The sequence below is a fragment of the Ovis aries genome, chromosome 2, assembly GCF_016772045.2.
Source record: "Ovis aries strain OAR_USU_Benz2616 breed Rambouillet chromosome 2, ARS-UI_Ramb_v3.0, whole genome shotgun sequence".
NCBI lineage: Eukaryota > Metazoa > Chordata > Mammalia > Artiodactyla > Bovidae > Ovis > Ovis aries.
Window position 1 is genome coordinate 148075622 of NC_056055.1, and position 15482 is coordinate 148091103.

The window sequence follows — 15482 nt, forward strand, 5'->3', positions numbered from 1 at the left end:
AGGAGGACAGCTCTAGAGGGAAGCTAGTGGGAATAGAGATTGAAGAATTTAATCAAGAAGTAGACTAAACTGACTCCTTCACAATGTCACTTTCAGAATACTGCTCCCACATTATGAAACCGTATAACTAAATCATCAACTCATTTAAGTCTCAGATGTCTGGAAAACTCAAAAGTATAGTGTTAATATAAACTATTAAGAAGCTTTAGTCATTTGTGGTTTGTCTTCAAAGTATTAAATATTTTTGAAGAAAAATATAGAAGGATTAAAGCAATAAATTCGTTGCTGCAAAATACCCTATTTTAATATTTATAGGATTATATTTAAGGTAATGAAAATGAATTTCTTTTCATCTATTATATCACTAAAATAGCAAATGACTGAAAATTTAACATATACACACATAAACATACAGTTCTCCTTATTCACAAAGGATATGTCTTAGGTCACATTACATAGAAAACACTTCAAGTCTGTACTGTGCCTTTGATAAGAAGAGAATAGGTAGTAAACAGAGACAGATTTATAAGGAATAATGAGGGAGATTAAGAATATATGCTCTTATTCTAAAACCAGTTCCCTAAAAACTGACATCGTAAACTAGGGATGGAAAAAATACAACAAGGACTCCTAAATTATGAAACCATAAATTTGCTGGATTTCTTAGTCACATGTACACATTATAATATTTGTTACTATTACTATCCTCATGCAAGGACATACTTGCAAATGATATAACTATTTGTGAATGATCTAGTAAGCCATGACCAAATTTAGAAAAACAGATCTTTAAAATTTACAATATACTCTAAAAACAGACTATAAATAACTATCAAGCTACCACTCCAAATAGAAAAAATATCACAAATAAATTTATATATCAAAATAAAGATGTGGGTCACACACAAAATTCATGTGGAACAATTAGTATGAAGAAACATGGAACATGATGTATAGCTCACCTGGGAGTTAATTTTAGGAATAAAAGTAATTCCATTATTAGACTGTTTAAAAATAAATATTCTCTTATTTAGTTTTTATTTTTAGGATATCCAGGAGAAAAATAAAACAATTCATTGTGAAATGTACATAGGTGGCCAAGATAGTCAATTAGGAAGTAAAATTTACTACTGGATATCTTTTTTTTTTTTTTTTTTTTTTTGGTATCTTAACTATTAGACTATTTGCCCAATTTCCATCCTCAAATATCTAAAGTGTTTGGCAGGCAGAATGTACAATTTTACATGGATCCTATGTAGTTAACTAACTCCATTAATTATTACTAATGGACCAAATACCAGTTAGAATTTCTCCATCAAGTGACTTTGAACCTGTATCACAATATTAAATTGCACAAAAGCTAGCAATCAAAAATAGCAGGAAAAATGGTTCTTTCTTTTTCAAATAAAAGACATTTGAAATAACGAAACAATAAGATTATTCATTCTGTGGTACAGCAGAGACAAGAATTTAAAATAAGAGAACATGAGGTTACATTAAAAACTGTCTCCAATGGGACAGAGCTCTTCCTTTTGTGGAAATGAATCGGTCTAATGGGAATTTACTAGTTTTAAATTTTTCAAATTTTTGCAAAATTATTTGGAAAGCTATTGCAATGCAGGTACTATCAAATTCTTTATTGCTTCATTGGATAATCTCAACTTTTTAAAAATAGTTATGATTGAGTAAATATGCCCCAGTCTTCCAGTTAATACACATCTTGCCCCATTCAGTCACCTAAAAAACAAGTCTCCACATTATGTTTATATCTAGGTGTTAAAAGCCCAGACCCCTGAGTGTCTGAATCCCTGCTCTTACACTTGCTAGTCAGGGCTTGGGCAGCCCAATCTTTTGGGCTTTGGTTTCTTTATCCATAAAATTGAGATGATAATAGCACTTATCACACTGAGTAACTTTAAAAAATTAATTCATTCTTCATTATTTGACTTACCTTATGTAAATATTTAAACTTCATTTCCAGTCACTCCTTACCTCCATGTACACAATTCCAGTGTGTTAGTCACACCATATTTGCCATTCCCAGAATATGATAAATCCTTCCTTCTTTGTCCTCAGAACTCTCATTCATCCTTCTAAGCCCATCTCAATCTCTCTGAAGGCAACTTTTGTTTCTCTCACCAGAATTCATTTTTGCCTTCTGACGGCAATATTTGGAGATTAAAAAATCAGAAAGAAAAATATGTAAGCCTAAGTTTTGGATTTTTCTTTTTTAAATTATTTTTCACTTTGGTTGAAAAATATCGTATCATAATCATAGGATCAGAACTTATCTTTTGTTTTTTAGTGAAAAATACTTTTGACATTACAATAATTATGGTCAGAAAAGCATTATAGTTATCTTAAGAGCACAGGAATGCATTAGGTGAAATGAAGAAAGTGGGATGGTATTATCACTGATAAAATTATGTTGCATGACAGCTTTGCACTACGTATTTTACTTATATTTTCTCTGGACTTTGGGTCCACAATATATTGAATGGTCCTAAAAGAAATAAACTAGTAAACCTAATTTTTTGTTTAAAATAAAGTGAGCAAAAGAATATCACGATACAGGTATAATTTTCTCCATTAAATCCATGACTTAAAAGTATTTTGCTCTCTGCTAAAAGCAACATAAAATAAACAAAATGACTTTTTAATTTAATTTGTAGGCCAAGATTTAAATATTAGCTTAACTTTTCCATTAAACTAAAATTTATGAATTCCTGAATATCCAATTAAGATGTAACTAGTTTTATTTATCTTAGTACAGTGCATAATCAGAACCTCCTGTATTTACATGTTAAATGTTTGAAAGGTAATTAAATACTTGATGAGTGTTGATTATGCATCTAATCATATTACATAAACTTAACTTCTTACATGTTTAGTGACATATTACTGAATTACATATAAATGAGATTCAATGCAACACATTTTTTAGTACCTATCAAGTATAAGAAAAAGTGCTGGATAGATACCATGATATAATGCAAATAACAGGTAAGACAAAGATTTGTTCCTGAACAAGCTTGTAATCAAATAAGAATGATAAGAAATATATACATAATCATAATATATGAAATGATGTAAATTCAGAAAGAGTTATCTGAAGGAGGAAGATAATTATTCTGCCAGGAGGGATCAAGTAACACTAACAGGTGGGTAGAATGAACATTCTATTCTTTGTGGAGAAGATGCTGCTGCTGCTGCTAAGTCACTTCAATCGTGTCCGGCTCTGTGCGACCCCATAGACGGCAGCCCACCAGGCTCCCCGATCCCTGGTTTTCTCCAGGCAAGAACACTGGAGTGGGTTGCCATTTCCTTCTCCAATGCGTTAAAGTGAAAAGTCAAAGTTAAGTCACTCAGTCGTGTCTGACTCTTAGTGACCCCATGGACTGTAGCCCACCAGGCTCCTCCATCCATGGGATTCTCCAGGCAGGAGTACTGGAGTGGGGTGCCATTGTCTCCTCTGGTGGAGAAGATGAGACGGCACCAATTTGGTATTGTTGTTGTTTAGTCACGAAGTCGTGTCTGACTCTTTGCAACTCCACAGACTGTAGCCCGCCAGGCTTCTCTGTCCATGGGATTTCTGTTTAGGCAAGAATACTGAAGTGGGTTGCCATTTCCCTCTCCAGGGGCTCTTCCCAACCCAGGATCTAATCTGCATCTCCAGCATTGCAGGTGGATTCTTTACCACTGAGCCACCTGGGAAGCCCCCAATTTGGTATGGAACAACTAAAAGGTTTTGAACACAAAAGTTTCTAATAATATTCTTAAGGTTTTACTGCCTCCTATATGTTCTCAAGCTGTAGAAAATAGCAGGTATTATTTTAGAAATATGTGCTAAAAACACAGAAAACAAATTGTATCTCACTCACTAAAGAATTTATTTATATATATCAATGATTTTGGGTAAAGTTTAACCTGTGAGGAGGGATACAAGCTGTAACAAGTATAAAGTCAGGCAACAAAGGAATATGAAGGATAAAAGGGCAAGCATTCTATGCCATATACAGAAACTAACTCAAAATGAATCAAAGAACTAAAGGTAAGACCCAAAACTATAAATTAGAAGTAAACATAGGAAAAAGCTTTATGACATTGGATTTGGCAAGTATTTCTTAAAAATAACACCAAAAACATAGGCAACAAAAGCAAAACTAGACAAACTGGACTACATCAAAACAATAAAATTTTATGTGTACCAAAGGACACAGTCAACAGAGAGAAGGGGCAATCTACTGAACAAGAGAAAATATTTACAAATCATGTATCAACAACAACATTAAAAACTCAAACAATGCACAAAAGACTTGAATAGACACTTCTCCAAAGATGACACACAAATGGCCAACAAGCATATGTGAAGATGTTTAATACCACCGATTATTAGGAAAATGCAAATGAAAACCACAATGAGAAATCACCTCACATCCATTAGGATGGCTACTATCAAGAAAACTTGGAAAACTGTATTAGTGAGGGGGTTTTAAAAAAATGGAACCCTAGTGCAGTTTGGTGGGAATGTAAAATTGTGCATGAGCTATGAAAAACAAAATGACAATTCCTCTAAAAATTAAAAATGGAATGACCCTTGTTGTTGTTGTTCAGTCTCTAAATTGTATACGACTCTTTGCAGCCCCATTTACCACAGTACACAGTAGATAGAGGCTTCTCTGTCCTCCACTCTCTCCAGAGTTTGCTCAGATTCGTGTCCATTGAGTTGGTGATACCATCTAACCATCTCATTCTCTGCCACCCACTTCTCCTTTTGCCTTCAGTCTTTTACAGCATCAAGATCTTTTCCAACGAGTCAGCTCTTTGCATCAGGTAGCCAAAGTATCATAGTTTTTCCAATGGATATTCAGGATTAAATATTCAGGATATTCCAATGGATATTTTTCCAATGGATACTCCTTTAGGATTGACCCTAGGATCCAGCAAGTCCACGTAGGGGTATATACTCAAAAGAATTGAAAGCAGGGTCCCAAAGAAATATCTGCATATTCATGCTCATAACAGCACTACTCACAACAGCAAAGAGATGAAAGCAATTATGTTCATAAATAGATGAGTGGATAAATAGAATGTAGTATATACATACAATGGATATTACTCAGTCTTCAGAAGGAAAGTAAGTCTAACACATGCTACAACATAGATAAGCCTTCAAGACATTATGCTAGGTGAAATAAATCAGTCAAAAAAGACAAATACTGCATGAGCTCACTTACATGAGGTGTATAATGGTAGCCAAATTCATAGAAACAGAAGGTAGAATGGTGGTTGCCAGGGGAGAAAGAAATGGGGAGCTGTTGTTTTACAGAATTTCAGTTTTGAGGATGAAAAAGTTCTGGAGATGGCTTATACAACATTGTGAATAGGTTTAACAACACTGAACTGTACACTTAGAACTGGTTATGATGATAAATTTTATGTTAGGCTTTTTTACCACAAAGAACTTCTATTTCATTTCAAGTAAGTATCTGTTGGTATATTTTATCTATGTTACTAAAGAAGCTCTTAGAAAGTGTCACTCCCGTCTTTTCCTTTTAGTTACACAAAAGGAGAAACTACCATACTCCCTCCATTATCCTCAGTAATGCCACCTTTCCGTCTGGTGCTCTCGCCTTACCCATGTTATGATATATTATGCTGCCAGTTGATTTTTTTTCTGAACCATGATTTTTTCTGAACCATTGCTCCTGCATTATTTTCTGATGCAGGGTAATCAACTTGGGAATCACTAACAGATTTGTTTATTCTTCGCATGCATCACAACAGAATCCTCTACAGCATCCTCAAATGCTGGAATATTTATCTACTCACTATGATCTGGGAGCAAAACAAATACTTATAAAACCAACATAAATAAGGTTTTCTTCATTTTTTAAAATTCTGTAATATAATATTAAGTTTGCATTCTGTGGTGTTATTTTCAATCACCAGTGACTTGGTCACAATTATTCACTTCTGGGATTAAAATTCGCACTATAGACATCAGCAAATGAAACAAATATGATTTAATCCAATTGTGTTTTTTCAATCAGAAATCTCTTTTAAAGCATTGTGCACTATTATGTGCATTTCCTAATCATTCCCAGTAAAAGGAAATGTATATAATATATGTTAACACAATAACTAAAATGACCTTAGTAAATCTTATTTTAGCATTATGTATTTTCCATTCAAAGGGACCCTTTACCATTTTACTTTAGCTATTAATAAATTTCCTTCTCCAGGGAATCCTTCCCAACCCAGGGATCGAACCCAGGTCTCCTGCATTGCAGGCAGATGCTTTACCTTCTGAGCTACCAGGGAAGGCCCATTTATAAATTACTAACTGTTAACTTCCATTTATCTGTGTGTGGATTATCAACCATAATCTTTAAACCCAAGATGATTTTTCCCTGGAATGGAGTATATTCTTACACTAAATTCTTGTTTTGTTAGGTTTTCTTGTGTGAGTTTACTGACTATAAGCATAGTTTAAGTCACGGTACAACTTAAGCAGGACAGTAAATACACTGCTGAGAAAAAAGCAATAGCATTTCAAATCTAAAGAAAAATTACCTTTATATTACTCATTACTGGGTTAGATTTTTCAAGTTTCTGCTCATTTCAACTTATATAATAAATATGGATAGCATGCAAATTACTGAGCCTACCCAGTAAGTATAAACTTTCTAGACCTCGAGGGCTTTCTGTGAATCAAGCAAAATGTCAGGCATAGAGTAGGTATAGTTTGAAAGTTGTCTCTAGATAGTATATTACCTCTCTTCTTATTTAATTGTTGTAGCTAAAGTTAAGACCCAAGAATAATGAATTTAATTGTAATTTAAGTGGCTGCATTACAATTCTTAAGGGGAATAAACACTTTAGACTGCAGTGGATTATTAAGAGCTATCTCCAATTCATTTTACTTCAGATGATTTGGGTACCACTTTTTAACAAAGAGATGAAAACTTTCATATACCTTGTATCCCACTAGTAATAATCATTGTCTGTTTCACCCCCTTCATTGTTTGGTAGGTTTAATGGCTCAGCCTAAAACTATACACTTTAGTACAAGGTCAAAGCTAAAATATAGGTCTCTTGAGTTTCCATCTAGCCCTCTGTTGGCTAAACACCCTGCTGCTTGATAAACGGAAGGCTGAGGAATTTTGAGTGCTATTAATTCCAAGATTTTGGAAGTACAGCTGTATTTGAAAGTCTGTAGAAATTGCACTGTAGCAACCTATTTTCTTCCCTAATTTTCTAACTGAATGTTCTTAATATAAAAAAAATCAACTAACGGTGTGTACACATAAATTGTGGTATTATTGACTATGCCAAAGCCTTTGACTGTGTGGATCACAATAAACTGTGGAAAATTCTGAAAGAGATGGGAATACAGACCACCTGACCTGCCTCTTGAGAAATCTGTATGCAGGTCAGGAAGCAACAGTTAGAACTGAACATGGAACAACAGACTGGTTCCAAATAGGAAAAGGAGTACGTCAAGGCTGTATATTGTCACCCTGCTTATTTAACTTCTATGCAGAGTACATCATGAGAAACGCTGGACTGGAAGAAGCACAAGCTGGAATCTAGATTGCCGGGAGAAATATCAATAACCTTAGATATGCAGATGACACCACCCTTATGGCAGAAAGTGAAGAAGAACTAAAAAGCCTCTTGATGAAAGTGAAAGAGGAGAGTGAAAAAGTTGGCTTAAAGCTCAACATTCAGAAAACGAAGATCATGGCATCTGGTCCCATCACTTCATAGGAAATAGATGGGGAATCAGTAGAAACAGTGTCAGACTTTATTTTTCTGGGCTCCAAAATCACTGCAGATGGTGATTGCAGCCATGAAATTAAAAGACTCTTACTCCTTGGAAGAAAAGTTACGACCAACCTAGATAGCATATTCAAAAGCAGAGACATTACTTTGCCGACTAAGGTCTGCCTAGTCAAGGCTATGGTTTTTCCTGTGGTCATGTATGGATGTGAGAGTTGGACTGTGAAGAAGGCTGAGCGCCGAAGAATTGATGCGTTTGAACTGTGGTGTTGGAGAAGACTCTTGAGAGTCTCTTGTACTGCAAGGAGATCCAACCAGTCCATTCTGAATGAGATCAACCCTGGGATTTCTTTGGAAGGAATGATGCTAAAGGTGAATTCCAGTACTTTGGACACCTCATGCGAAGAGTTGACTCATTGGAAAAGACTCTGATGCTGGGAGAGATTGGAGGCAGGAGGAGAAGGGGACGACCCAGGATGAGATGGCTGGATGGCATCAAGGACTCGATGGGCGTGAGTCTGGGTGAACTCCGGGAGATGGTGATGGACAGGGAGGCCTGGCATGCTGCGATTCATGGGGTCACAAAGAGTCGGACACAACTGAGTGACTGAACTGAACTGAATAATTGCCAAAGAATGCTCAAACAATCACACAATTGCACTCATCTCACACACTAGCAAAGTACTGCTCAAAATTCTCCAAGCCAGGCTTCAAAGTACATAAACTGTGAACTTACAGATATTCAAGCTGGATTTAGAAAAGGCAGAGGAACCAGAGATCAAATTGCCAACATCTACTGGATCATGGACAAACCAAGAGAGTTCCAGAAAAACATCTATTTCTGCTTTATTGACTATGCCAAAGCCTTTGACTGGGTGGATCACAATAAACTGTGGAAAATTCTGAAAGAGATGGGAATACAGAGCACCTGACCTGCCTCTTGAGAAACCTACGTGCAGGTCAGGAAGCAACAGTTAGAACTGAACATGGAACAACAGACTGGTTCCAAATAGGAAAAGGAGTACGTCAAGGCTGTATATTGTCACCCTGCTTATTTAACTTCTATGCAGAGTACATCATGAGAAACACTGGGCTGGAAGAAGCACAAGCTGGAATCAAGATTGCCGGGAGAAATATCAATAACCTCAGATATGCAGATGACACCACCCTTATGGTAGAAAGTGAAGAAGAACTAAAAAGCCTCTTGATGAAAATGAAAGAGGAGAGTGAAAAAGTTGGCTTAAAGCTCAACATTCAGAAAATGAAGATCATGGCATCTGGTCCCATCACTTCATGGGAAATAGATGCGAAACAGTGGAAACGGTGACAGACTATTTGGGGGGGGGGCTCCAAAATCACTGCAGATGGTGATTGCAGCCATGAAATTAAAAGATGTTTGCTCCTCGGAAGGAAAGTTATGACCAACCTAGATAGCATACTGAAAAGCAGAGATGTTACTTTACCAACAAAGGTCCGTCTAGTCAATGCTATGGTTTTTCCAGTAGTCATGTATGGATGTGAGAATTGGACTATAAAGAAAGCTGAGCACAGAAGAATTGATGCTTTTGAACTGTAGTGTTGGAAAAGACTCTCGAAAGTCCCTTGGATAGCAAGGAGATTCAACCAGTCCATCCTAAAGGAAATCAACCCTGAATATTCACTGGAAGGACTGATGCTGAATCTGAAACTCCAGTCCTTTGGCCACCTGATGCTAAGAGCTGACTCATTGGAGAAAACCCTGATGCTGGGAAAAATTGAAGGCAGGAGGAGAAGAGGACGACAGAGGATGAGATGGCTGGACGGCATCACCAACTCAATGGATATGAGTTTGAGTAAGCTCTTGGAGTTGGTGATGGACAGGGAAGCCTGGAGTGCTGCAGTCCATGGGGTCGCAAAGAGTCAGACATGAACTGAAAGAGTGACTGAACTGAACTCAAAAAGTGCAAACACTTATGTAACTCTTGCACCAGGTACTATTCTAAGTATTTTTCCCTTTTTTCTCACAAGAACTTTAGGAAACACATTCTATTGTTATCTTTATTTTAACAACAGAGAAAAAAACTGAGAAAGTGAAAGTGAAGTCTCTCAGTCAGGTCCGACTCTTTGCCAGTCTCCTCCCTCCACTGAATTTTCTAGGCTAGGGTCCTGGAGTGGGTTGCCCTTTCCTTCTCCAGGGGCTCTTCCTGATTCAGAGATTGAACTTGGGTTTCCTGCATTGCAGGTAGATGCTTTACCATCTGAGCCACTAGAGAAGCCACAGAGAAGCTAACTAATTAACTAGCTAAAGGTTCTGTAGCATATAAGGAACAGAGCTGATATTTAAACCCAGGATATTGTGGTTCAGAATCTCCCTGTTGAATTATCTGGTCACACAAATGACACCTTGAGCTCTCTCTCACAGATATCGCAATAAAACTAGAACACCAATTGTCCTTAACTCTCAGTGACAGTCTACTCTGACAACACAGTGAGATGCTTCTCCTGTCCTCCTCTGTCATGCAGCCCCACCCAAGATGCTGCTGCCGCTGCTGCTAAGTCGCTTCAGTTGTGTCCGACTCTGTGCAAGCCCATAGATGGCAGCCCACCAGGCTCCCCCATCCCTGGGATTCTCCAGGCAAGAACACTGGAGTGGCTAGTCTGTCATAATTTTTTTCTTTTCATTTCCCAATTAATTTTAACTCCTTGAAGCAAGGGTTACTGAAAGACTGGCACACAATATAGTATAGGAATACAGGAGAGGTTCAATAAAGGTCTGTTGAATGAATTAATGCTCTCATTGTTTGCAGGACTGCCTATTGGCTCTCCAGACTACACCAAAACCATCATATCCATGTTCCACCACCACCGCTACTCTGAGTTCAACTTTTGCCGTTCTCCACATTACGAAAACTTCACATTTCTTTGAAATACCAACAAGTATCCCCTTCCCCCCAAAAGTCTTACCTTCTAAATCTTCTTTCTCAAAGTGTGTTTTGAGAATAGAACGAGTTCCACCTCTATCCACAACTGCTTCTTCATCATTTCTCTGGAAGAGAGAGAAAGAAGACTAAATGATAGCACTATATATTCTCTTAATTTCAGAAAATAAATTTCAATGTGACCTGGTAATTTAGAGGTCTAATTCATTAACATAAACCTACTTGCACATGACTATTCTGTTTGATTATCAAGTGTTAGTTTACAAAAGAAAAGACTAATTTGACCACACATTCAGAGAAGGAATGTCGCTTGATTTTCCATGAAACTGAGGGCAGTCAAACCTTCTAGTTGGCATAATTTGTTAGTGAGATGAAAAATAGAAAATAGTTACCCTGTCAATTTAGTAACATGCATTTTTATCTCTGATAAAGAATTCTTGTTAACAAGATGACATTTTGAACTGTACAAAAGAAATATGAAAATCATTAATATTAACACCACTAATGCTATGGCAGGGACAAATAATTCCATTGCCATTATAAACATGGCTGAGGAGAACTAACCTCTTGAAAGCAGTTAGTAGTAATTACTACATAAAGTACAACTCTAGTGACTTTACTTCAGTATAATGCATTTTATTCAAACTAAACTAAATTACAATCATATGCATTAAACCTTCATTCAGTTTCTCTAAATTTTCTTACCTATTTAGAAGAACTGGACATAGGTTCTGTATTTTGAACACTGTACACATACTCAAACCAGCAGACTCAGTGATTAGGTATTCAGTAAAATAATGGGGGAGGTGTGAGTATATTCCAGTTTGACCATGTAGGATGGACAAAATACAAAATACTGAATGAGGAGAAATACAGATTATTTGCAACTTGTATCTGGTGGGGAACATCTATGTAAAAACTGCCTTAAAAGTAAACACTGGGCACAAAAGGAGAAATGAAAGGTAGAATAAGTTTGAATGAATGTTTCAAGATCTATGTCTAAGCTTATTCAAGTTTATAACTATTAGAAAAGTAAAATATTTTTGTTTCTTCTTTGAAAGTCTTTTAATTCCTGATCATAATCTTAATAAAGATTTGTCCTCCACGTTCAGCAAATCAGTACTTTCAGTTGTAGGATTATAGACATGGGAAAAGTGAAAGTGTTAGTCAGTCAGTCATGGCTGACTCTGCAACCCCTTGGACTATAGCCCACCAGGCTCCTCTGTCCATAGGATTCTCCAGGCAAGAATACTGGTGGGTTGCCATTCCCTTCTCCAGGGGATCTTCCTGAACCAGGAACTGAACCCAGGTCTCCTGCATTGCACACAGATTCTTTACCATCTGAACCACCAGGGAAACCCAGATTATAGACATATTTCAATCCAAAAAGATCAGCTCTCATATGCTTCAAATGCAGCAAAATATGTAGCAGAAGGACATGCTTTATACCCTGTTGTCTTTCTGACAACTTGTGCTGACACAAGGCAGGGTAAAGTCTTTGAAATTAGAATTAAAGAAACTTACAATATAATGAGAGAAAGAATTAAAATGAAGATAGATTTCAGAACCCATTGCTCTTCTGTTTGGCAAGGTTTAAGAAAATCTGTTGGTTTAAGCAATAATAGCAATAGCCAAAGTCGAGACATATCATTTTCTTGAACCAAATAAATGTAAGCTTCAGCCTATTTTGAATCTGGTCTTGATACATTTACAAATAAAATTTATCCTCTGTGCAAGACATTTTCAAATACATGTCACATTGGAATACAACTCTGCCCTCTGGGGTATTGTTAGGAAGAACGCCAAAAGCTAAGTCATGCATACTTGTTCAAAGGTCAGAAAGAGCACTGTTCCACTATAACTCAAAATGGCAGGCTCTGAAAACAACTGCAAAATGGAAAGCTTTATATAGAATATATGAAGATCTTTTTCCCCATACATAAACATTTGATTTTGATTTCAAAGACCTGAAGCAATTTTCAACTTATACAGAATGCTTTTTCCCATTATTTATATAAAGCATGTATACTCTCTGTATACAAAAGTTAATTTTCTTGAATAGCTAATGTTAAGATATTGAGATAAAATAAAATTCTGCATCAGAAGTAGAAGCAGAATCTAAATAGGAAATAGCTGATTGATTAAATACTATGCAGGTTACTAACAGAAGTGACCTAATTTTAATTTTTCTTTAAAAGAGAAAGAACTAGAAGCTAGAATATGAATATAACTCAGTGTAAGTGACTCATTTTGTAGTTTCACATTATCCTCTTTAAATACTCCCTAGTTGTTCCATATTTGCAACCCAAAATTCTGAAGATATAGATTAATGCTAATATATATACTGAAATTCCTCAACTTTGGCTATAGCTCAAAAGATTGCTTTGATATTATTCAAGACTTTTAGCATAATAGTTCTCTTCCCCCATATGACCAGGAGCAGGCAAACATGAGGTGTGATACAGGGAAATGCAGAGCACCATATGGCACTGGGTCCAGTCTACGTGGTAATCAAACAGAGCAATAAGCAAAATTTTTACTTCATCTTGAACTGTCATTATCTTTAGAATTGGTGAAAATCAGATATATATTAGTGTGCCCTAATTTCCATATGTATGAATATTTACTCATCTAGGAGCAAATTTTAGCACTATGTTAGAGAGACAACACATAAATATATTACACTGCCTTTCAATACAATTCACCTTTGCTATACTGTTGGGTAAACAGTTTTAAGATGGTTGAGTCCAGCAAATAGAGTTTTAATTGGGCGGGGGAACATGGTCCATAGCGAAAAATACATATCCCAACATAGTCACATATTCATATACATGTAATCAAGAGTTTCACAAACTAGCATTTATTCTTACTACAGACAATGTACTCTGATATTTTCTGTTCAAGGGTATACTACTTCATTCAGAAGTCCTAGTCACTACCCATTACATTTATGTAAGGACTGAAAAATGGCTTGTGACCTGCAATTTGAAAACCATTGGTATAGACTATGACCCTGGGACAGACTAACTCATTCACATAGAAATTTCTTCCAAAATTGTTTATAAATATCATCAGCTTTAAGAGTATGCAAAAAACACCTTTTTTCTGATTTACCATGGCTCTTGAGCACAATCATCAGTGAAATAAACCTTTCTGGTTTTACAAGCCAAAATCTAACAGCAATCTTCTGGGCAGGAAAATTGAAACTTTTTCATGTCCTTCTGATAATTCTCATCTCACTTGAAAATGGATTAATAGAGGAGAAAGCAGTTCATTTTCAGTTCAGAACTTTTTCTTCCTTATAACTATTTACCATATTTTTTAAAAAGTAACCACTTTTTCTGCCTTTTAAAAGAATATCACACATTTGGATATTATGGTGACCTATGTATTCTCCACTAATCCTTACAGATCCACTTTCCACTCTTACCATGCTCTGTTTCCTTACAGACTGCATTACTAGGATCCCTTGACTTTTAGCTTCCTATAATGACAGAGCACTATAGAGTGGGATCAGAGAAACATAGCCCCTGTTGGACTGTAGTTTGGCAATGACTGTGATCCTTTGTCAAAGAAAAAAGCTCTTGTCATGTGACTTATACAGCTATAGATCTCACTGGTTTGCATTAACTACTTCTTGCTCCTTTACGCCTAGGAGTAGTAACAGTTTCAGATGTTACACATTTCTAGAATTTGATTAACGATTACCCTTTATCCAGCCTACACTTTTTAAAAAAAATTTATTGGAGTATAGTTGGTTTACAATGCTGTATTAGTTTTGGGCATATAGCAAAGTGAATCAGTTATACATATATGCAGTCTCTTTAGATTCTTTTCCTATATCAGTTCAGTTCAGTCATTCATCCATCTCTGACTCTTTGTGACCCCATGAACCGCAGCAGGCCAGGCCTCCCTGTCCATCACCACCTCCTGGAGTCCACACAAACCCATGTCCATTTAGTCGGTGATGCCATCCAACAATCTCATCCTCTATCGTCCCCTTCTCCTCCTGCCCTCAATCTTTCCCAGCATCAGGGTCTTTTCCAATGAATCAGCTCTTCGAATCAGGTGGCCAAAGGATTGGAGTTTCAGCTTCAACATCAGTCCTTCCAATGAACACCCAGGACTGGTCTACCTTAGGATTGACTGGTTGGATCTCCTTGCAGTCCAAGAGACTCTCAAGAATCTTCTCCAACACTACACTCAGCTTTCTTTATAGTCCAACTCTCACATCCATACCTGACCACTGGAAAAACTATAGGTCTGACTAGATGGACCTTTGTTGACAAAATAATGTCTCTGCTTTTTAATATGCTGTCTAGGTTGGTCATAATTTTCCTTCCAAGGAGTAAGCATCTTTTAATTTCATGGCTGCAATCATCATCTGCAGTGATTTTGGAGCCCAGAAAAATAAAGTCTGACACTGTTTCCACTGTTTCCACTGTTTCCCCATCTATTTCCCATGAAGTGATGGGACCAGATGCCATGATCTTTGTTTTCTGAATGTTGAGCTTTAAGCCAACTTTTTCACTCTCCTCTTTCACTTTCATCAAGAGGCTCTTTAGTTCTTCCTCACTTTCTGCCATAAAGGTAGTGGCACCTGCATATCTGAGGTTATTGATATTTCTCCCGGCAATCTTGATTCCAGCTTGTGCTTCATCCAGCCCACCATTTCTCATGATGTACTCTGCATATAAGATAAATATGCACGGTGACAATATACAGCCTTGACGTACTCCTTTTCCTATTTGGAACCAGTCTGTTGTTCCATGTTCAGTT

At 36.6% G+C, this 15482-nt stretch overlaps 1 protein-coding gene across 11 annotated transcripts in view; it reads right to left on the reverse strand.

Moving 5' to 3' along the window:
- The window catches only part of SLC4A10 (solute carrier family 4 member 10), a 347928-nt gene that overhangs the window by 210027 nt on the left and 122419 nt on the right, over window positions 1-15482 (reverse strand). For all 11 annotated transcript variants that reach the window (XM_060411136.1, XM_060411135.1, XM_060411134.1 and 8 more), the window contains exon 2: window positions 10729-10810. In XM_060411136.1, the coding sequence (XP_060267119.1) occupies window positions 10729-10810 (82 nt within the window). The remainder of the gene's footprint in view (window positions 1-10728; window positions 10811-15482) is intronic.